The sequence below is a fragment of the Sitophilus oryzae genome, unplaced genomic scaffold (assembly GCF_002938485.1).
Source record: "Sitophilus oryzae breed Bouriz unplaced genomic scaffold, Soryzae_2.0 scaffold_494_pilon_pilon, whole genome shotgun sequence".
In the NCBI taxonomy this organism is placed as follows: Eukaryota; Metazoa; Arthropoda; class Insecta; order Coleoptera; family Curculionidae; genus Sitophilus; species Sitophilus oryzae.
Window position 1 is genome coordinate 1,822,448 of NW_022147078.1, and position 22,856 is coordinate 1,845,303.

At 31.2% G+C, this 22,856-nt stretch overlaps 1 protein-coding gene across 1 annotated transcript in view; it reads left to right on the top strand.

Moving 5' to 3' along the window:
* Positions 1-21,732, top strand: part of LOC115886584 — a 50,253-nt gene extending 28,521 nt beyond the window's left edge. The window contains exons 2-5 of the mRNA XM_030905817.1: positions 5,931-6,072; positions 17,363-17,499; positions 17,937-18,129; positions 20,640-21,732. Coding sequence (XP_030761677.1) covers positions 5,931-6,072; positions 17,363-17,499; positions 17,937-18,129; positions 20,640-21,024 — 857 coding nt within the window. The 3' untranslated portion in view covers positions 21,025-21,732. The remainder of the gene's footprint in view (positions 1-5,930; positions 6,073-17,362; positions 17,500-17,936; positions 18,130-20,639) is intronic.
* Positions 21,733-22,856: the final 1,124 nt, after the last annotated feature.

Consider the following 22,856-nt stretch of genomic DNA (forward strand, 5'->3'; position numbering starts at 1 on the left):
GTTCTTGGCATATCGTCCACTGGGAGTTGCAGGAGTGGTATTTCCTTTTTGAGGGTGTTCCAAGCCCCTGATCTGACAATTCTCCCAGTACTAATTCCGTTAGTGACCATTCTAATCATTGTCGCATTGGCATATGTGCAGTGGTGTTAGATCTAGAATGACCTCCAATGACAATGTGCAGTGACCAATGACAATGTGCAGTGGTGTTAGATCTAGAATGACCTCCATTGCTGCTGTTGGACAGGTTCTCATGGCTCCTGTGATGCAAACACATGCTAGTCTCTGGACTTTGTTTCTAAATGTGGACTAAGTTCTGGACTTAAATTCTAAATTCTCTAATTTGACAGTTACGTTGAAGTAACGTCAGGGTAACAGCCACCTAGGCAAATAATAAAGATCTACTCAGATCAAGTCATGTAAATGAAAATATCTAAGAAAATCTTTGTTTGAGGGGTAGGCAACCTTAATAGTATTTTGAAGAGACATGAATTCTCCATTGAATATCGGAATAATATACTGGGTGTTCCATTTAAAATAAAAGAGTAACTTGCTTTTAAAGGTGACCAATGTTCAATATTAATTTTGTCTCACCCTGTATATCTTTTTGGGTCAAGTTTTAGTTTGACTTAAAGAACAATAGCTATTTTAATTACATATATCAGGCTATACTAGGTAAATTCAAATTTAGGTAGTTTTTATTGAAATTTAAAATTGGTTCTTCATTTTTAGAAAACGTTAAATATGTCAAAAACCTTACATTTTAATCATATACTTCTCTAATGAAACTAGCCATTATTTTTCTGCTGGAATCCGAAAATCAATTAATATATAGGGTGTTCGATTACAAAAAATACAACTTTGATGTGTAACTTTATTTTGGTGACACTCTGTAATACTCTTTATATTTTCCAAAAATGCTCTAAATTAACCTACATTTGCTCACAGAATTTCATTTCAATATAAACTGTCGTTCTCCTTTTGGAGCATCCGCGTCGTATGAGAGGGATAGGAACTTTTTGTTTTTATTTATCTCTATAATCATCACTGTGTCTTTGATATTACTAGCCCCTTTTTTTAAATACTGAATCTTAGAATTTAAAATTTTACATTTTTGAACCAATAAAAAAACTCTTCTCCTTATCACCAGAGAAAAAATACCCTTTTTAAAGCACTCTAAAATCCATTTTCCGCCTTATCTCGCGCAAAAAACACCCAGACTCGCATCCGAACCCTATCAATCTCGGCATTCCACCTGGTTATACGACTTAAGTGCTTTACCTTGTCTTCGGCGAGCCTTATCGTCTGGCTTCCACGAAGCGGGGCTCCGCTTTATCTGGGGACACCACCAAGTGCGTACCTGGCCGCAGTGGGTCCAATTAGGCCGAACCAGAGATGGTTCCGTGGTACGGGGAGAGATACTGGTGGTATCTTGGTGGTTTTAGCGTTATCTCAAGGCGAAGGAATGGAGTTTTGAAAGGTTTTTGGTCGGGATGATTTAAAATAATTAGGAGAATCAACATGGGAAAGTATAAAAAATGTTCATTCGGAGCCTGCGAATTAGTAGTTTCTATTAGCGTTGAAGTTTGTTCCTATAATTTCAATGTAATCGTTCAGAACGTTAAAAATTAGTGGTAGGAATTTTCAGTTAGTAGAAAAAAGCTCCATTCACAACCTCGCAATTTGGTTTCAATTACACTTTATACTTATAGATACACATATCAGAATAAAAATGCCCCGAAGAAAAGTAATAGAAACAATTTTACAAGACCTGGTGCATCAGTTTCGTATACTATAAAGAAAATTAGAGATAGAACTCAATAAAAACGACTTTTAGCAAAAAACGACCTGTGCTTCTTGTTAATTAACATCAAATAAACAAATTAGAATAAAAATGCCCCGAAGAAAAGTAATAGAAACAATTTTACAAGACCTGGTGCATCAGTTTCGTATACTATAAAGAAAATTAGAGATAGAACTCAATAAAAACGACTTTTAGCAAAAAACGGCATGCGTTTCTTGTTAATTAACATCAAATAAACAAATTAGAATAAAAATGCCCCGAAGAAAAGTAATAGAAACAATTTTACAAGACCTGGTGCATCAGCTTCGTATACTATAAAGAAAATTAGAGATAAAACTCAATAAAACCACTTTTAGCAAAAAAAAAAAAACGGCATGCGTTTCTTGTTAATTAACATCAAATAAACAAATTAGAATAAAAATGCCCCGAAGAAAAGTAATAGAAACAATTTTACAAGACCTGGTGCATCAGCTTCGTATACTATAAAGAAAATTAGAGATAAAACTCAATAAAAACCACTTTTAGCAAAAAACGGCATGCGTTTCTTGATAATTAACATCAAATAAACAAATTAGAATAAAAATGCCCCGAAGAAAAGTAATAGAAACAATTTTACAAGACCTGGTGCATCAGCTTCGTATACTATAAAGAAAATTAGAGTTAAAACTCAATAAAAACCACTTTTAGCAAAAAACGGCATGCGTTTCTTGATAATTAACATCAAATAAACAAATTAGAATAAAAATGCCCCGAAGAAAAGTAATAGAAACAATTTTACAAGACCTGGTGCATCAGCTTCGTATACTATAAAGAAAATTAGAGATAAAACTCAATAAAAACCACTCTTAGCAAAAAACAACAAGTGTTTCTTAATAATTAACATCAGATAAACAAATTAGAATAAAAATGCCCCGAAGAAAAGTAATAGAAACAATTTTACAAGACCTGGAGCATCAGTTTCGTATACTATAAAGAAAATTAAAGATAAAACTCAATAAAAACCACTTTTAGCAAAAAACAACATGTGTTTCTTGATAATTCTCATCAGATAAACAAATTAGAATAAAAATGCCCGAAGAAAAGTAATAGAAACAATTTTACAACACCTGGAGCATCAGTTTCGTACACTATAAAGAAAATTAAAGATAAAACTCAATAAAAACCACTTTTAGCAAAAAAGACATGTGTTTCTTGACAATTACCATCAATTAAACATATTAGAATCGAAATGCCCCGAATAAAAGTAATAGAAACAATTTTACAAGACCTGGTGCATCAGCTTCGTATACTATAAAGAAAATTAAAGATAAAACTCAATAAAAACCACTTTTAGCAAAAAACAACATGTGTTTCTTGATAATTAACATCAAATAAACAAATTAGAATAAAATGCCCCGAAGAAAAGTAATAGAAACAATTTTACAAGACCTGGTGCATCAGCTTCGTATACTATAAAGAAAATTAGAGATAAAACTCAATAAAACCACTTTTAGCAAAAAACGGCATGCGTTTCTTGATAGTTAACATCAAATAAACAAATTAGAATAAAAATGCCCCGAAGAAAAGTAATAGAAACAATTTTACAAGACCTGGTTCATCAGCTTCGTATACTATAAAGAAAATTAGAGATAAAACTCAATAAAAACCACTTTTAGCAAAAACGGCATGCGTTTCTTGATAATTAACATCAAATAAACAAATTAGAATAAAATGCCCCGAAGAAAAGTAATAGAAACAATTTTACAAGACCTGGTGCATCAGCTTCGTATACTATAAAGAAAATTAGAGATAAAACTCAATAAAAACCACTTTTAGCAAAAAACGGCATGCGTTTCTTGATAATTAACATCAAATAAACAAATTAGAATAAAAATGCCACGAAGAAAAGTAATAGAAACAATTTTACAAGACCTGGTGCATCAGCTTCGTATACTATAAAGAAAATTAGAGATAAAACTCAATAAAAACCACTTTTAGCAAAAAACGGCATGCGTTTCTTGATAATTAACATCAAATAAACAAATTAGAATAAAATGCCCCGAAGAAAAGTAATAGAAACAATTTTACAAGACCTGGTGCATCAGCTTCGTATACTATAAAGAAAATTAGAGATAAAACTCAATAAAAACACTTTTAGCAAAAAACGGCATGCGTTTCTTGATAATTAACATCAAATAAACAAATTAGAATAAAAATGCCCCGAAGAAAAGTAATAGAAACAATTTTACAAAACCTGGTGCATCAGCTTCGTATACTATAAAGAAAATTAGAGATAAAACTCAATAAAAACCACTTTTAGCAAAAAACGGCATGCGTTTCTTGATAGTTAACATCAAATAAACAAATTAGAATAAAAATGCCCCGAAGAAAAGTAATAGAAACAATTTTACAAGACCTGGTTCATCAGCTTCGTATACTATAAAGAAAATTAGAGATAAAACTCAATAAAAACCACTTTTAGCAAAAAACGGCATGCGTTTCTTGATAATTAACATCAAATAAACAAATTAGAATAAAAATGCCCCGAAGAAAAGTAATAGAAACAATTTTACAAGACCTGGTGCATCAGCTTCGTATACTATAAAGAAAATTAGAGATAAAACTCAATAAAAACCACTTTTAGCAAAAAACGGCATGCGTTTCTTGATAATTAACATCAAATAAACAAATTAGAATAAAAAATGCCACGAAGAAAAGTAATAGAAACAATTTTACAAGACCTGGTGCATCAGCTTCGTATACTATAAAGAAAATTAGAGATAAAACTCAATAAAACCACTTTTAGCAAAAAACGGCATGCGTTTCTTGATAATTAACATCAAATAAACAAATTAGAATAAAAATGCCCCGAAGAAAAGTAATAGAAACAATTTTACAAGACCTGGTGCATCAGCTTCGTATACTATAAAGAAAATTAGAGATAAAACTCAATAAAACCACTTTTTAGCAAAAACGGCATGCGTTTCTTGATAATTAACATCAAATAAACAAATTAGAATAAAATGCCCCGAAGAAAAGTAATAGAAACAATTTTACAAGACCTGGTGCATCAGCTTCGTATACTATAAAGAAAATTAGAGATAAAACTCAATAAAAACCACTTTTTAGCAAAAACGGCATGCGTTTCTTGATAATTAACATCAAATAAACAAATTAGAATAAAAATGCCCCGAAGAAAAGTAATAGAAACAATTTTACAAGACCTGGTGCATCAGCTTCGTATACTATAAAGAAAATTAGAGATAAAACTCAATAAAAACCACTTTTAGCAAAAAAACGGCATGCGTTTCTTGATAATTAACATCAAATAAACAAATTAGAATAAAAATGCCACGAAGAAAAGTAATAGAAACAATTTTACAAGACCTGGTGCATCAGCTTCTGTATACTATAAAGAAAATTAGAGATAAAACTCAATAAAACCACTTTTAGCAAAAAACGGCATGCGTTTCTTGATAATTAACATCAAATAAACAAATTAGAATAAAAATGCCCCGAAGAAAAGTAATAGAAACAATTTTACAAGACCTGGTGCATCAGCTTCGTATACTATAAAGAAAATTAGAGATAAAACTCAATAAAAACCACTTTTAGCAAAAAACGGCATGCGTTTCTTGATAATTAACATCAAATAAACAAATGAGAATAAAAATGCCATGAAGTAAATTAATAATAATTGCTTCAACCTGAAAGGTACCATCATGGTACTCTCCACAGAGACCGAGTCCCCACCAGCGGCGCTTGTTTATTTAAGTCGATTAATTATGAATTATGACCAGCATTTTTTAGGGCCGAGAAAATTACCAGAAAGAAGAGATTGATAATAAGGTGGTACCTACGGTAGGCAGCGGAGAAACAACGAGCCTGTTCTAGATCAGCATTCTTTGTTGGGACGTACCTATAATGAAATTAAAAAAAAAACTAGAAAGCAAAATAATATATAGTTCGAGAATGATTGGCTAGATTTTAGTTAAAATGTTAATTTTAAAAAGTCAAAAAAAATCTAAAGCCTGTTCTACACGTAAAGTTTTAACGGCTCTTTCTTGTTGTTGCGGCTTAAACCAAATTTTCATGATTTATCAATATGCTTTATTCATTAGTTTAATAAACTTTTTGCTTTTTTTTTCAGAAAATCTTCGGTGTTTTTGCAACCTACCACGATGCGTAGCTACAGGGTACCTTTGCAAGTCAGACATGGGCGGCTGTTTCTCCAATTTTGTTGACTTCAAGAAGTCAGCAGGTCATCATGGATGCATAGAGTTTCTCACTGCGTAAGTATCAAATAAAATATCTATACAGGCAAAAATCGTGAATTTCTAAAATTTTCTCGATTTATTTTTGTTATTTAAATTTATTTAAGCCCATATTTGTTAACAGTATCTGGCTGTAGCTTTTTCTGGTGCATTCAAAACATTCTAAACTAATAATTCCTGGTAGAATAACGAGACCCAGGTCGATATGTTGAGGAAGAAAATCAAGAAAACTGCAGGCAGTAAATGCCAGCGGCATGAAGCGGTCATAAAATATCGTATATTATTAATAAACTGCGTGCATTCAACGGTAAGCGTTAAGTTGACACGGCAACGCTTAACGAGTTCGGAATGTTAATAAGCGAAAAAACGACGACAGTAAATAAGAATTGACAGGTGAATGTGAATCGCTCTTCGAAAAAGATATTCAGTCCTGTTAAATCCTCCAAAGAATTATTTTTTTCAGTAAAATTATTTTTGGCAAAAAAATTGTAAGCGATGTATGTCTCTGTATAAATACGACAAATTCAACTCTCATAATGGTGTCCCAGGCTGAGCGTTCATGAAGTTTCTTGAGAACTACAATATCTAGATCGGAGATTTTTTGCCACATTACTGTTTCACAACGAGATCTATCCAATGCCGTGTCTAATAGAACAGCCATGGGGCGAGATTTATGACGTCACGCTAGTTAGATACTACGGATTAATAAATATGTTGTAGAATACATGGAAAACATAATTATTCCTCAGATTTTTGGTTTGTATTTTAAAAATGATATAGTTTACATGAAGTATACATAATATACAGTTAATAACTACAACATATATACCTATTTATAGTAATAAATACTTTGGCAAATAATCTATGAACCATACAAATGCAGCAAATGTTTTACAATATACAAATAATGTATTAGATAAGATATTGGGTAAAATGTAAATATATTTTAAATTTTGGGCTTTGAAAATCGATCTAATTTAACAAAAAAACATTCAATATCTACTAATAGTGATGTATTATTATTTGCCTTCACAGAATTTATATGTATATTTTGCAAGTATCAATGTTCGAAAAATTATATTTACAAATAATACAATATCATCTAAAAAAAGGCGTCAGCGATGGCTATGAAATGAAGATCGCTTGCATTTTATATGTAAAATTATTCTAAAATTTTTGATTTTCTTGGGATTTTTAGGTTCGGGAAAAACGCTGATTTAAGTTTTCATTTGGGTTTTCATTATTTTTATTTGGTTTAAAAAAACGTTTTGGCTAACTATAGCCAAAATCATCAGTGTTGTGTCATATGAAAAAAAATAGTGTCGAATATAATCCAAAAAATTACATATAAAATATTCACACCACATAATGCTTACTGCAATTAATAAACTAATATAAACTTATCAAAAGATGACCACATATTTTTTAGAATTATTATTCTTAACACTAAAACTATCTACATTGACTATGGAGTACGCAGTAAACCTTATGTGGTGCGTGGTGTGAATATTTTATATGTAATTTTTTGGATTATATTCGACACTATTTTTTTCATATGAAACAACACTGATGAAGGCTATAATGTTAGCCAAAACGTTTTTTTTTAAACCAAATAAAAATAATGAAAAACCAAATGAAAACTTAATCGGCGTTTTTCCCGAACCTAAATCCCAAGAAAATGAAAAAATTTAGAATATTTAGAAACAAGGTTCAAGAATATCAAATTTTCCAAGATTGTAAAATTCTAGTTAATTATTTTATGTGTACAATTATTTAGGGAATGTCATCGATGTTCATTTCCAAGCCAACTAGACGCCGATTTTTTTCGATGATACGGTATAATTCTTACATAAAATATAAATAACATTCGACCAATTAAAACAAAGAAATATGAATTTCTTAGTATTTTTAGTAACACCTTTATTCTTAAAACTTAATTTTGTATTGCAAATATACCAATTTTATTGTTATTTTATTCATATTGTATTCAGCCATCACTTAAATATTTGATATTAATTTGGTATTATAAATAATCAACACTATTCAGTAAAAATTACTGAACAAATATATGTTATGCTTTACATACATTAATTATCAAACAAAAACACATTCTTCTTTTAAACTTTATCATTCTTGTCTTTACAAAAATCTTTTTTAATTTTGAACTCAAAATAATAATCTTTTTCATGATCTTTAATACACATATTCTTTATTTTTCCCTAGATCATAATACCTACTTACGTGTTTGAATCTATCGAAGTTGAACCAACAACACTTGGAGTGGAGATTCCACAATAAGAATAAAATTAACATAATTGTTCAGTTTTCTTTAATACCATCCTGGGAGAATATTATTTTTAAATTTATTAAAGATATTTTCAATAGAATTGTCTTGATTTATAACTCGTACCCACTTTTCTTGCTCTTCCGGATACTTTAAGCTGCCTAGTATAACTATCCTTTCCACCAGGAACACAACAAAGATGAGGCATAGCACCAAAAACACACTCCACTTAAGCTTTATTGATATTATAAGCACACACAAAAATCACGATAAATAAAAAATTTATGGGCACTTTTAGGTTAAAGCACTTAATAAAACGTGTAATATTTCGTGTTTTTTTATGAGAAACAGAGTGACCATCATAGTGACCATATATCTGGTAGTACTTTATGTCACTTAAACACCAAAATAATTAGTTTTTTTGCATTACAATAACAAATAATACCAAAAATCAACCGACAAAATATGAATACAGAATCTAACTCAATACTCAATATCTAAGTATGTACAGCTGATGAAGTAAACAAAAGTCCGCCCGTAGGCTGATCTTTTATAGAGGGCTATAAATAGAGGGCATTGATCTATCGATTAAAATTATTTTCAATATGGCGGCACTTCCGGATATAGCGGAAGTTAACAGCAACTTTCTCATTTTAAATGGGTTGTCAAACTGCCTGTCAAAAAAATCCGTATAGCCTAAACGATAAATTTAGCGATTGCCACAGCTACTGTGGCGTAAAGAGAAAACACGTGGCTATCTATTTCAAAAATTAAATTGTTCGAATGTCATATAACATTGGCCGTAGCTGTCATGAAATTGAGCGATTCAAAAATTATCATAAATATTTTTTTTAAATGGAACCACTTTTTTATTTCACCAGTGAAAAGGTTTTTCAATTCATTACTTTTTCATTATACATGTTTCTATACCTAAAATAAATCGTTTTTAAGTTGTTTAAGATTTAGTTTGAAAGCGTAATTTTTTCTAGCTTTAAAAACTCGTAATACAAAAGTAAAGTGTCAAAACGAATGACACAGAGCTTCCACCTGAATCAATTTTCTGCATTATTTTTATGGGTATTTCTAATCGATTTGCATACAAGTAAATGACGCATAATAGAGTCTAGACTGTCCTCTAGGTACGCCCGTCTATATGATTAAAAATTCGAACAGTAGTGGGAAATGTGAGCGTCATCAGAGGGTGGTCGCTTGCCGATGGAATAGTAAAATATGTAAAAACGCATATATTGTGTGACCATGGACGTCCTTACAAATGTGTTCTGCTCGATTATATTCGCATTGTTTATTGTATTTCGGCGCCTGGTTTTTTTATTAGGCGCCACATCCTTTATTATGATCCGTTTCGTGCATATTAATAGGCGCGCCTTTTTTATTCTCGGCTATGTGCTGTAACAAATGGTAGGGGAACGTCGTCTTATATCGGACCCTTCTATATGAATTTTTAAAATAGCTCAACCTAAGACGTTTATGGATGTAAAGCACCAGATGGCGGGGCGTACTTCACAGTCTTTTACTAGAGAAAAATATTTTTTGTTACTCTGAATTTTGGAGCGGCCAATAAAAACAGAGAAAATAAAAATCGATAATTTTTGGACTGAGCCAATTGGTTACTAATCGACCAGATACTTATTGTCTATTAGATATGCTATGAAAGCTGGTAATTATACAATTCGACCATTGTAAATACCCGACAAATTCCGCAAGGCCGACGAGGTCGATGTTTTTCACTGATAAGAAAAAAAAATGTTTGTTTAGATCATTTTCGAGATATTTTTTCTAGTAGTGGGAACTATCGAATGAATACTATCGAAACATTCGATAGTTGCAATTCATTCGAATAATTCGATAGTTAGTAAGAAAACATTCGTTGAAAACTATTCGAATAAAAATTATCGAATAGATCCGTCATCTGCCTTGAAATATTGTATTCTAGTAATTCGGCAGCAAAAACCATTCATTTATAAAATCATTCATTTATGAAATTCATTTATTCGTCAGGATCGATTATAATAAAATATTAACTGAATTTTAGTTGTCGCCCGGCGACGTAGGTTTCTTTCCGAGAAACCCGACAGCGGTCGGTGGCAATGCTATGAAAGAAGCCGGCATCTTTGATTTTTTGCCGAGTCAGATATAGATAACGACACATTATTTTTTTTATTGAGGTGCTAGTATTTACACAGAAAATACATTATGAAGGGCGCTGTTGCCATATTTTGGTATTAGTTGATATTAGCAAAGAATATTATTGTTTGGCTTTAGTTAGTTAGGGATAGTATGTCTATATATTCTGCATTTTTTTTATTAATATTCTGTTGTTACACTGCAATAATACTTGTTATTTTGGATGTAGAGGAAAATGATTTTTAATGTTTTTAAGCAAAGACTGGTTTAATAAATAATAATAACAGTAATAATTTGTTATACCTATTAACAACATAATTTAAAATTATTTAATATAAATATTTTTTTTTAAGTAGTAGCAAAATATAAACAACAAATTAGATGTCAAAATTATTTATATTAGATGCTATTTAAAAATAATATAGTCTCTAAATTTTTTGTGTGTGGCAACGTTGGTTTATTAAATAATAATAATTACAGAACTAATTTGTTATATTAACAACAAATTTTAAAATCATGAAATATAAACATTTATTAATTTTCTAAGCAAGCAGTGTAATGGAAGGAAAATATAAATAAAAAATTAGAAATCAAAATTATTTATATTAGGTGCTTTATATTACTATTTAAAAATTATATTTACTTTTACTGGCATTTACTTTAAAAAATAAATGAAATATTTCTTCGCAAAAACTACATGTAAGAGAATTAGCATAAACAAAATACAAACATCGTTAACTTTTTTTTTAAATTGGCACGTGTAAAACTTTCATTTTAATTTTCTCACCCCATAGTTTGAGTTCGATAACCATTTACTTAACCACATTACTTTAATATGATTATTAAGTTCAACTAATTCATATTATTAAAACATCTAAAATACAAATATGTACTTTTAAAATTAATTTAAGTTCATCTCATCTCTCTTAAAAATTGCTACTTCTCAAAATTTCCCATTAAAAAATAGACCATATACCATATAAAATTAAATAATTGAAAGATCGGACTACGGAAAACCACACAACTTTTCGGAAAAATTTTGACCACCTGCACATGCACACAATCGTCAATAAATAAAATTAAAAAATAACTACTATTTTAGTATTTTAACTATTTTAGTAAACGCAAAAATAGCACAGTATTTATACGGTGAAGTTATAAAAATTTGGAAGAACTAATAATGCACTGACGCATACAAAAATCAAACGAATACTAAATTTCATTTATCAAAAGCATTCGATAGTCGTGGCTCAACGATAACCATTTAGTCGCACGGCGAGGTTGTCACATATGCTTTAGTATACAAATGCATGAATGATTTTATTCGAATAAAACCATTCGATAGTTGAAATCATTCATTCATTAACCATTCGATAGTCTAATTCATTCGATAGTTCCCATCGCTAATTTTTTCTTTCTGAATGCACATTTTAAAGTATTTTATATTCTTTGTCCGCTTGATCTATTATACTGGTCGCACGTATCGAAGTTTTATTTCTTGTAGTTTTAAAATATTTTCTTGTTTCTTTGTAGTTGTAATGTAAAATTAGATTAATTTATTAAGTTTGATTATAATGTTTAGTGTAGACTACCAGAAGAAATTTAGTAGTGTTTTTATATTTTATTTTGAAGTTAGGTAGTAGGTGAAGGGGTAATTTGGTTAATTTTTCTTTATGTTTGATTAATTAATAAATTTGATAATTTGTTTAGTGTAGAATACAAGAACTAGTTTGTGTAGTGTTGTAAGAGATTATATTCATTTATTTTGTAGTTGAGTAGAAGGTGAAGGTATTTGGGTATTTTTTTCTTTTTGTTTTTCTTCTAATAAAGGACCACAATATATCTCAAAAGGAACAGACTGATAACCACCTCAAAAATCGAATCTCTAGATACTGTCCTGTTGTGCACCCGGCTCCCCGGCTCTTTTTGAAAGTAACCGAATATGTCGGGCCCGCGTTTATTTTAGGCCTCCTTCACCCGTCTCTAACGGGATTTGCCGCTGACTCGTGTGAGAATTTCCAAAAGACCATCAACAACGACTGTTCTACGCCTTAAACTTGTAGTAGGGGAGCTCAAGACACTTATTCACATCTATTCATCAATTAAAATATTGGACCGATTTATGCAATCATTTCGTGTGAATCCATTACCCTCTAAACGGTAGGGACGTATTTTGAAATTTATGCACAAGTGATAAAATACGCTATTCGATTACATTTCATTCTTCTGATGTTAGACTATAATATTATCTTCATTCCCGAGAATCTACAATAGTTTCAGAAAATATGCTGTTTTATATCTTTTTGAAACAGCTGTATGATGATCAAGATAACTCCTGCCTTCTCCAATTTATCTTCTAGTCCATTCCAAATTCTTACCGACATTTTGATCTGACAGTACTTTACACTTTGACATTAGATAATACCCTTGTATATGAGTTTTTAAAGTAGCTCAACCTAAGACGTTTATGGATGTAAAGCACCAGATGGTGGGGCGTATTTCACGGTTTTTTACTAGAGAAAAATATTTTTTGTTACTCTGAATTTTGAAGCGACCAATAAAAACAGAGAAAATAAAAATCGATAATTTTCGGACTGTGCCAATTGGTTACTAATCGACCAGATACTTTTTATCTATTAGATATGCTATAAAAGCTTGTAATTATACAATTCGACCATTGTAAATACCCGACAAATTTCGCAAGGCCGACGAGGCCGATGCTTTTCACTGACAAGAAAAAAAAATGTTTGTTTAGATCATTTTCGAGATATTTTTTCTTTCTGAATGCACATTTTTAAAGTATTTAATATTCTTTGTCCGCTTGATCTATTATACTGGTTGCACGTATCGAAGTTCTGTTTCTTTTAGTTTTAAAAAATGTTCTTATTTCTTTGTAGTTGTAGTGGTTGTAGTGTAAAATTAGATTAATTTTATTAAGTTTAATTATAATGTTTAGTATAGAATATCAGAAATAGTTTAGTAGTGTTTTTATAGTTTATTATTTTGTAGTTAAGTAGTAGATGAAGGGATAATTTGGTTATTTTTTCTTTTTGTTTGATTAATTAGTAAGTTTGATAATTTTTTCAGTGTAGAATACAAGTAGTTGTGTAGTGTTTTTATAAGAGATTAGATTAGTTTATTTTGTAGATGAGTAGTAGGTGAAGTGAAGGTATTTGGGTATTTTTTCTTTTTGTTTTTCTTCTAATTGTAGTAATTCTATTAAGTATTGTGATAGATACACTATATCTTCCTTCAACTTCGTTGAAAAGTGCGTTATCATATAATTTTGTTTTTTTGGTAGTAGAATATACGAAAAAAAAATCTGATCAAATTTATTTTAAAATAAATTAATCGAGTCTTATTAATCAAATTAATCTAGTCAAATAATAATAATAGTTACTTTCTAAATACTATACAGGGTGAGTTTCCTACGATGTTCGCTATGGGTATCTCGGAAACTACTGGAGACAGAGAGTCGGTTAAATGGGGAAAGAATTGCAGTTTTGTGGAGTCATAAATATGCGCCTTTCGGATTTTTCGGAGAAGTTCAAGGCTTACTAGATATTTCGCAAAAAACAAATTTTGGCTATTTTAAAACTTGCCTCTAATTCCATTATAATCTACCGTATGATCGAATAAAAACGGCGTCAACGATGGCTATGAAATGAAGATCGCTGTCTATGTAAAATTATATGGGAAATATCATCGATCGTCATTTCATAGCCATCGCTGATGCCGTTTTTATTCGATCATACGGTATTTTAGATAAAAAGTTTTCAGATAAAAGTTGTAGATAATCACATACCTAATGAGTTTGTGTTTTCTTTTTTTTTCTAAAGCCTGTCATTTTTGACATACGACACAAACATTATGTTTTTTTAAATGGAAACCATAGTTGGCCATGACTTCATAAAAAGCGCCATTTTTTAAGCCTGTCAGCGATATAGGTATAATATGTTTTTTTCGAAAAATTACAAGTTGTAGCCAATTCTTTTCTTTCTTGGCAAATTTTCATACCAATAATACCATTCCAATTAGTTGGCATGAAAAATGTAAAAAGTTTTATGTTTTCAAAAAAAAATATCGTAAAATTCATAAAGCACTCGATTTAGAATAAAATAATCTAAGAATGAAATTATTCTTTTATAAACCTGCATTAAATCAAATTAAAATAGGTATGTAACTTTTTTTAATATTAATTAACAGCATTAGCATTATCATAAATTATTATAAATAATGTACCAACATATCGAAATAATAATTTCTTTGTTAATACGGTTTAGAATTCTTAAAATAACAGGCAAAATAATCCACAATTTACAATAAAAGTTTCGTTTAAATTTCTTAATAATCAGCTGATCACTATTAAAGTTCGCAGAAACCCGGGGCTATATTATTACATTACTCTGAGGAAAATATCGAAAATAATCGATATTTTTTGACTCCGCCCCGAAAGGTTCACGATTTGTCCTCCAGTTGGCAGCACATTTTGTCTAGTTCCTTGTCTAGTTGTAGGGTCCAGAGGCAGTCCCCATATAGTCGGTTGGGCAACTTTAAGAATATATAAACAAGGATAATACTAGTAGTGGGAACTATCGAATGAAGTTCACCTCATCTCTCGTAAAAATTGTTACTTCTCAAAATTTCCCATTAAAAAAATAGACCATATACCGTATAAAATTAAATAATTGAAAGATCGGAAAATCACACAAATTTTCGGAAAAATTTTGACCACCTGCACACGTACACAATCGTCAATTTAAAAAAAAAACACTACTATTTTAGTATTTTAAATATTTTAATAAACGCAAAAATAGCACAGTATTTAGAAGGCAAGTTATAAAAATTTGGAAGGACTAATAATGCACTGACGCAGACAAAAATCAAACAACTACTAAATTTCATTTATCAAAAGCATTCGATAGTTGTGGCTTAACGATAATCATTTAGTCGCACGGCGAGGTGGTCACATATGCTTTAGTATACAAATGAATGAATGATTTTATTCGAATGAAACCATTCGATAGTTGAAATCATTCATTCAGTAACCATTAGATAGTCTAATTCATTCGATAGTTCCCATCGCTAGATAATACTAATTTCATTCTCGACTTAAGACTATTTCCGAACAATAGTGTTTGTTCGGAATTGTTTTATTAGGAGTAAAAATTATACTTTTCTTGACGAAAATGTACGTTTGACGTACCAGCGTAAAGCAATTTGTACAGGGTACAATGTTTCTCCCCCTATGTTATTCCCTTAAAATCCTCGTTTCGGACCGCCTACTACATTGCTCAATTGCCTCGTAACTTTTAACTTTTCAATTCTTGCATTCGATTAAAGCCGCCAGCATCTAACACCGAGTGTTCCCATACCGGCGGCTGTAAAATATTAACAAGATTTTCTCAAACGATCGCTATAATCGTTTAATTAGTGGCCATTTTTCTTTTCGGATGGTCATTTCGAATTTTTCGATGGTTTTCCCACAGTTAAAACGGTGAAGCGACTTTCACTCGAATCGTGTAATAAACTGTCATAAATAACGCTGTAGTTGTTGCGAAACTTTTCCGATTTCTGGTTATGTATGCATTGCAGTTACTAGTTCGTAGTTTATTAGATATATGGATTTTCTATTAAAGCACTGGGTGCCTGCTCACCAAGGGATAGAAGGCAATGAAAAAGCAAATAATCTAGCTAGGAAAGGAGCGAACACTCCACTAACTGGACCAGAACCGTTCTGCTTTCCAAGTGGTAACCAACTCAAGGCGGAACTCAAGAACTTGGAAGATTCCATCCGCAACCTAGAATGGAAATCTTGCAATGGTCTAGGACACTCGAAGAAGTTTCTGAGGGCTTATGATCAAGAAAAATCACAGATCTTCCTGGGTCTGAGTAAGAACAATCTTCGGATTGTCACGGGGTTTTTAACAGGACACTGTCTCCTCAATGAACACCTCAGTAGATTGAAACTAAGAAGAAACGACGAATGTAGATTCTGTGGGGAAGATGGTGAAACACCAGTACACCTCATCACTGAGTGCGCCGAGACGACAACCATTCGTGCCATGAATTTTGGTACGACTGATATTGGAAATGGAGAACTACCCTCTATAAAACCGTCCCAGATACTGGCTTTTGTCAAAGCCCTGGGACTGTATGATGAGTTATGATTCAAGAAAGGGGGACACAATGGATCTGTAAGGTCGAAGTGATTAACCCCCCTCCCACTCATTCTAAATTCTAAAAAAATTCTATTAAAGCATTAACTATTAAATTAAACAATTTCAAACGTTGCAAAAATACTTCTATGACGTTGAATTTTGTGCCGGGAAGTATATTTATAATATTTGTGTAAGATACTACCAATATCAAATCAAATATTTGAACTTATTTAAGAAACATTCTGTATATTCCAAGCCTTATAATAATTCGTATCTGCAGCCGTGCGGCGTGCCCCGCTAAAATACCGCTTTAATATGATTAAATTCAGAACCGGTTGGAAATATTTCCGAGCCACAGCGCGTACTTCGTATAATAAATAAAACAAAAATCAGATCGCTCTTATTTATGTTACTAAATTAATTAGGGACTTGTCGAGGAAACGGTCGGCTCGCAACAACGGCAAACTGGTCTAGGAAACGCCCAGCGCGCACTTAACGACCCATAGCTAAGCAAAAAAGAAGGAAATCTGTAAAGTATATACGCCATATTAGCTCTAAGAACCAGGAAAGCACATCCGTTATTTCAGAAAAGACAGAAAATTAAAAATATCCCGGTATTTGCGCTTTTTTAATTCACTAATTGATATTATGCAACCAGTTAAACATACCAGGATGTATTACTAGTTGCCTACATTACATTAAGATTTTTATTTTGCAGACCCGATAGAAATATTTGCCTGTTGAAGCAAGAATATCCAGCGGCTGAAGTTAAACCACTCCTAAATTGCTGTTCCAGTGATTTATGCAACCACGTAGACAGTCCGGTAGCGAAGAATATACCGAACAACACTTTCGGTAAGTTTACAACGATATAAACACGTATTAGAGTGCCTTAATTTTAATTGAAGATTAAATATATTAAAAAATAACAGCACGTCACTGGAATAGACTGTCTCAGTCTGACGTCACATTAATGGGCGGAGCTTAGAAACCGACACGTCATATATTGTCGAATTCTCGCATTTCGTAAATTACTGCATATTCTTTTTAGTAATTGTCATTGTCATTTGATTTGGGGTTATGATTTTATTGACGGACATCGATCAATGGTAAAATTAAAAATGTATTGTTGCTGTCAAACAAAGTTCAATTTTTTTTATTCCAAAAATGCCCCAAAAATTTAATCAAAATTAATAAATTAATAATCTAAAATAAAATAATTCATTTGCAAATATGTACTTTGAACAAGAAATTATTTATAATAAATTTAACTATTATGGTTTTATTTATAGCAGAGGAAGACTCGGTGGGTAAACAACAACAAAACAATCAAGAACAGATGATGTACACGGACACAAACATATGGTTCAGAGTTGCCACAATAGCAGTACCGATTTGTGGAGCAATCATACTGTTCGTTTTGATCGCCTTGGCTGTGAAAATACTCAAAAACGAAAACAGAAACTCACTTCAAAATAAACTCAGGTAAGATACTAACCATTTTTTTGAGTTTACAAAAATTAAGTTAGTTATACTGTTACGAATTATTAGACTTATTTGTTTATTTATATTTTTGATAAATGTTTTGACTACGCCTATGGTGCGTATTTAGGTGGTATCATACTAATTAATTATAAAAAAAACGTATTAAAATGTTAACAAAAGGTACAAAAGTAATATCGACGTACATATATACATTTCAAGTACATACAGGGTGTCCCAGAAATAAGTGCAAGTATTTTAACTGTTAATATAATTCAACCCCAGAAACACACGAGTTTTTTTCCGAATTTTTTTTTTCAAAATTCGGAATTTTTTGAAAAATTTTTTTTAGTTTTTAGTTAAAAAATATAATATCTTGATAATGTGGCAACATAGATAGTAGAATAAATTTACAAGAAAGGAAATCCAGAAAAGATCCAGTGGTTCTCAAAATTTTAGCAACAAGTCATTTTTTTGGAAATTTTCAAAGTAAAATAACTCCGTTATTTTGGACTTATTTGAAAAACGATAAAGAGAAAATGTTTCTTTTATCGAGGTCTACCACCCCTTAAAATTACTTGCACTTATTTCTGGGACACCCTGTATAATATCAAAAAAAAATTATCAAATTCAATAAAAAAACGCTAAAAAGGTCGAGTGGACTCTTTTTATCGTTGCGGCTTTTGCACTTGAAAGCTGAACAAATCACAATTATTGTAATAAAGTTTATACAAAGCTCACTACACATAACAAACTATTAATAAAAAATCGGTAAAAAAACTTTTAAGTTAAACAGTTTTATCTTATGTGCACTGAAAACTAGAAAATAATAATAACAATTAGGTATTTTGAACTTCTAGTTCAGAAATATTTTAGTACTAGGCAGAATAGATTTTAGGCATATTAGACTAAAATAAAAACGTGGGGCCCCTCTGAAATCCTACCTATGGCAAAGCATATCTTTATACTTTGGTAGATCATGAGCTGGGCGTTCGCTGGTGAAGCCGCCACGGCTGGTTATTGATTGTCAAAATCTCCAGTTACGATTATAGTAAGTCGATGCAATCCACACTTAGTATAGAAGAAAGTATTACAGCAATAATTAATGGGCCCCACGTTTTTATTTTAGTCTAATATGCCTAAAAGCTATTCTGCCTAGTACTAAAATATTTCTGAACTAGAAGTTCAAAATACCTAATTGTTATTATTATTTTCTAGTTTTCAGTGCACATAAGATAAAACCGTTTAACTTAAATGTTTTTTTTATCGATTTTTTATTTTCTAGTTTTTAGTATTTAACGGAAATGCCTACCGAATATTCCTCATTCTATTTAATTCATTTAGTGCATCATTATTACATGGTTTTTTACCTGATAATTTATTACAATCTGACGCTCAGGTGTTTCTGACGCTAACAACTCTCTCGGTCTGTCGCGTCCTGATGCTAGCCTAGACTCATGACGCTCAGGTGTTTCTGACGCTAACAACTCTCTTTGTCTCTCTCGTTGTGATGCCAGCCTAGACTCATGACGCTCAGGTGTTTCTGCCGCTAACAACTCTCTCTGTCTGTCACGTGATGCTAGCCTGGACTCATGACGCTCAGGTGTTTCTGACTCTACCAGCTGCCTTTGTCTCTCACGTTGTGCTATTAACCTGGCATCATGTTACTCAGGTGTTTCTGTTGCTAACCGTTCTCTTCGTTTCTGTAGTCGACTATAGGTTTCATTTTCGCTTTCTTTTGCACGTTTCGTTCTATACTTTTCTTTCGCCTTTTCGAGCCTTCTTTTTCGTTGTGTAGCAGTTTCGTTTTTATTTTTGTTTGTTTTTTTATTTATTGTTTCCATGTTGTTCCCACGAGTAATGGACATTTTAACGGTCGACCCTACCAGAGGTCCAGTAGAGGGGCAAGGCTATAATATACAACAAGAGGCGCCCAATCTTGAGGGGAAAACGCTTGCGACATTACATTTTTAGCCACCCTAATGCCATACAGTCCTCAGCACGTTTTAACCTATTACCTTAACTTGGGTGGTAAAGCTACCGCTAACTACGTAGGTACATCTAATCACTTATTTTTTTTTTAACTGTCCTTCTAACGTCACACAATCTTGGACACAACTGTTCTGGACACGACTACTCATGCCCTCACCTAATACGCCATTTTGTAACGACGTCCATCTTAGATTTACAATGTTATTGATATTACTATATTGTATTGTCATCGGAACTAAAGGTGTGTACCAAATTTCAGATCAATCTGACAACAGGAAGGTACTTAAATTTCAATTTCTAATTTTGACCCAAATAAACAAACAAATAAATAAATACCGTACGGGTCGAGCTAAATAAAACCGTTTAAAAATCGCCAAAATTGTCCCTGCCTGGGCTCAGCTCCTTTATTTGGCACCAAAAAAATGGCGTTCTATAACATCACAGTAGTCCTTGTATTCATTATTCGTTGAATTGTAACTTCTGTTTATCAATAAAAATGACATTTCCCTGTTTCTTTACAGCGGTGGCATGTACGGAGTGATGCTGACTAAGCGCAAAGACAGAGGTACTTCCAAACAGAGCCAGTACCCTTCTAGGAACCCGCTCTACAGCCAAGCCTTCCACGACAGCAGACAAGAAGACCTACGCAACGAGGCTCCGGTACAGGTTCCTCTGTTAATCGTCAAAAATGAAATCAAGACCAGTAGAAGACCCCCTGGTCCAGTAAATGAAAGTACCAAAAACGACACAAACTCCAAATTGGACAAAGAATCGCGGCAAATTAATTCGTCGAATAACATCGTTCTAGTAATAGAAAAAGAAAGGTTGGACTATGAAACTAGTCATAATATAGTCGAAAACAGCAAAGAAAAATGTTGTGGTACCGAAAAAGAGTTTTTAGCGTAAAAACTTGGTTAATCGATCTTAATTTTAGTAATCTCAGACTTACAGTTAGTCTCGTTATGTCAGAAATACAAAAAACTGATCGTATCGTCATGAATAAATATATAAAAAACATCGGGAAATATCTAGCTCTATTTTGTTAAGGATTATTTGGGGTAAATGTTAATTTTTGGCAAGTTTTTACGTAAATTTTCACTAAATGACATTTTTTTTCACTATCCTACCGACTGCGCCATTTAAATTTAACTTCTTCACATGGAAAAAACACGGAGCGATTAACAATGATTGTTGTTGCTAAAAAACACAAAGAACAAAGAAAAAAAACTATTTAAAATATCTAAATACAAATATTCAAAACACTTTAGTTTTTTTCAACAGATACCTTTATTAAAAACCGTTAAGTTCTGTTAAAATGACATTATGTCAAGATAAACGGTAAAATCAAAAAACCTCAAACATTTTGTATGATTATTCTTTAAAATCAAAGAACGATAGCCATACTAACCTCTCCAGATGTTTTAGGAATACATTTATTTTATATTTGACTGTATTAAAAAAACCTCTTTTATTTTAGCGTTGTAACAATCTACTCTGTGCCGTGTGTCATAGGTTTATGTCTGTTTTTATGTCCGTTGGGCAAATCTGTTTATTACTAGCGATGGGAACTATCGATTGAATTAGACTATCGAATGGTTACTGAATGAATGATTTCAACTATCGAATGGTTTTATTCGAATAAAATCATTCATTCATTTGTATACTAAAGCATATGTGACAACCTCGCCGTGCGACTAAATGGTTATCGTTGAGCCACGACTATCGAATGTTTTTGATAAATGAAATTTAGTATTCGTTTGATTTTTGTGTGCGTCAGTGCATTATTAGTTCTTCCAAATTTTTATAACTTCGCCTTATAAATACTGTGCTATTTTTGCGGTTATTAAAATATTTAAAATACTAAAATAGTAGTTTTTTTAATTGACGATTGTGTGCGTGTGCAGGTGGTCAAAATTTTTCCGAAAGTTTGCGTGATTTTCCGTAGCCCGATCTTTCAATTATTTAATTTTATATGGTATATGGTCTATTTTTTAATGGAAAATTTTGAGAAGTAGCAATTTTTATGAGAGATGAGATGAACTTACAATTAATTTTAAAAATACATATTTGTATTTTAGATGTTTTAATAATATGAATTAGTTGAACTTAATAATTATATTAATTAATGTGGTTGTAGAGAAAATTAAATTAAAAGTTTTACACGTGCCAATTTAAAAAAAAAGTTAACGATGTTTGTATTTTGTTTATGCTAATTCTCTTACATGTAGTTTTTTGCGAAGAAATATTTCATTTATTTTTTAATAAGTAAATACCAGTAAAAGTAAATATTATTATTATTAAATAGTAATATAAAGTACCGAATATAAATAATTTTGATTTCTAATTTTTATTTATATTTTCCTTGCATTACACTGCACGCTTAGAAAATTAATAAATGTTTATATTTCATGATTTTAAAATTTGTTGTTAATATAACAAATTAGTTCTGTAATTATTATTATTTAATAAACCAACGTTGCCACAAAAAATTGAGAGACTATATTATTTTTAAATAGGATCTAATATAAATAATTTTGACATCAAATTTGTTGTTTATATTTTGCTACTACTTAAAAAAATGTTTATATTAAATGATTTCAAATTTTGTTGTTAATAGGTATAACAAATTATTACTGTTATTATTATTTATTAAACCAATCTTTGCTTAAACACATTAAAAATAATTTTCCTACATCCAAAATAACAAGTATTATTGCAGTGTAACAACAGAATATTAA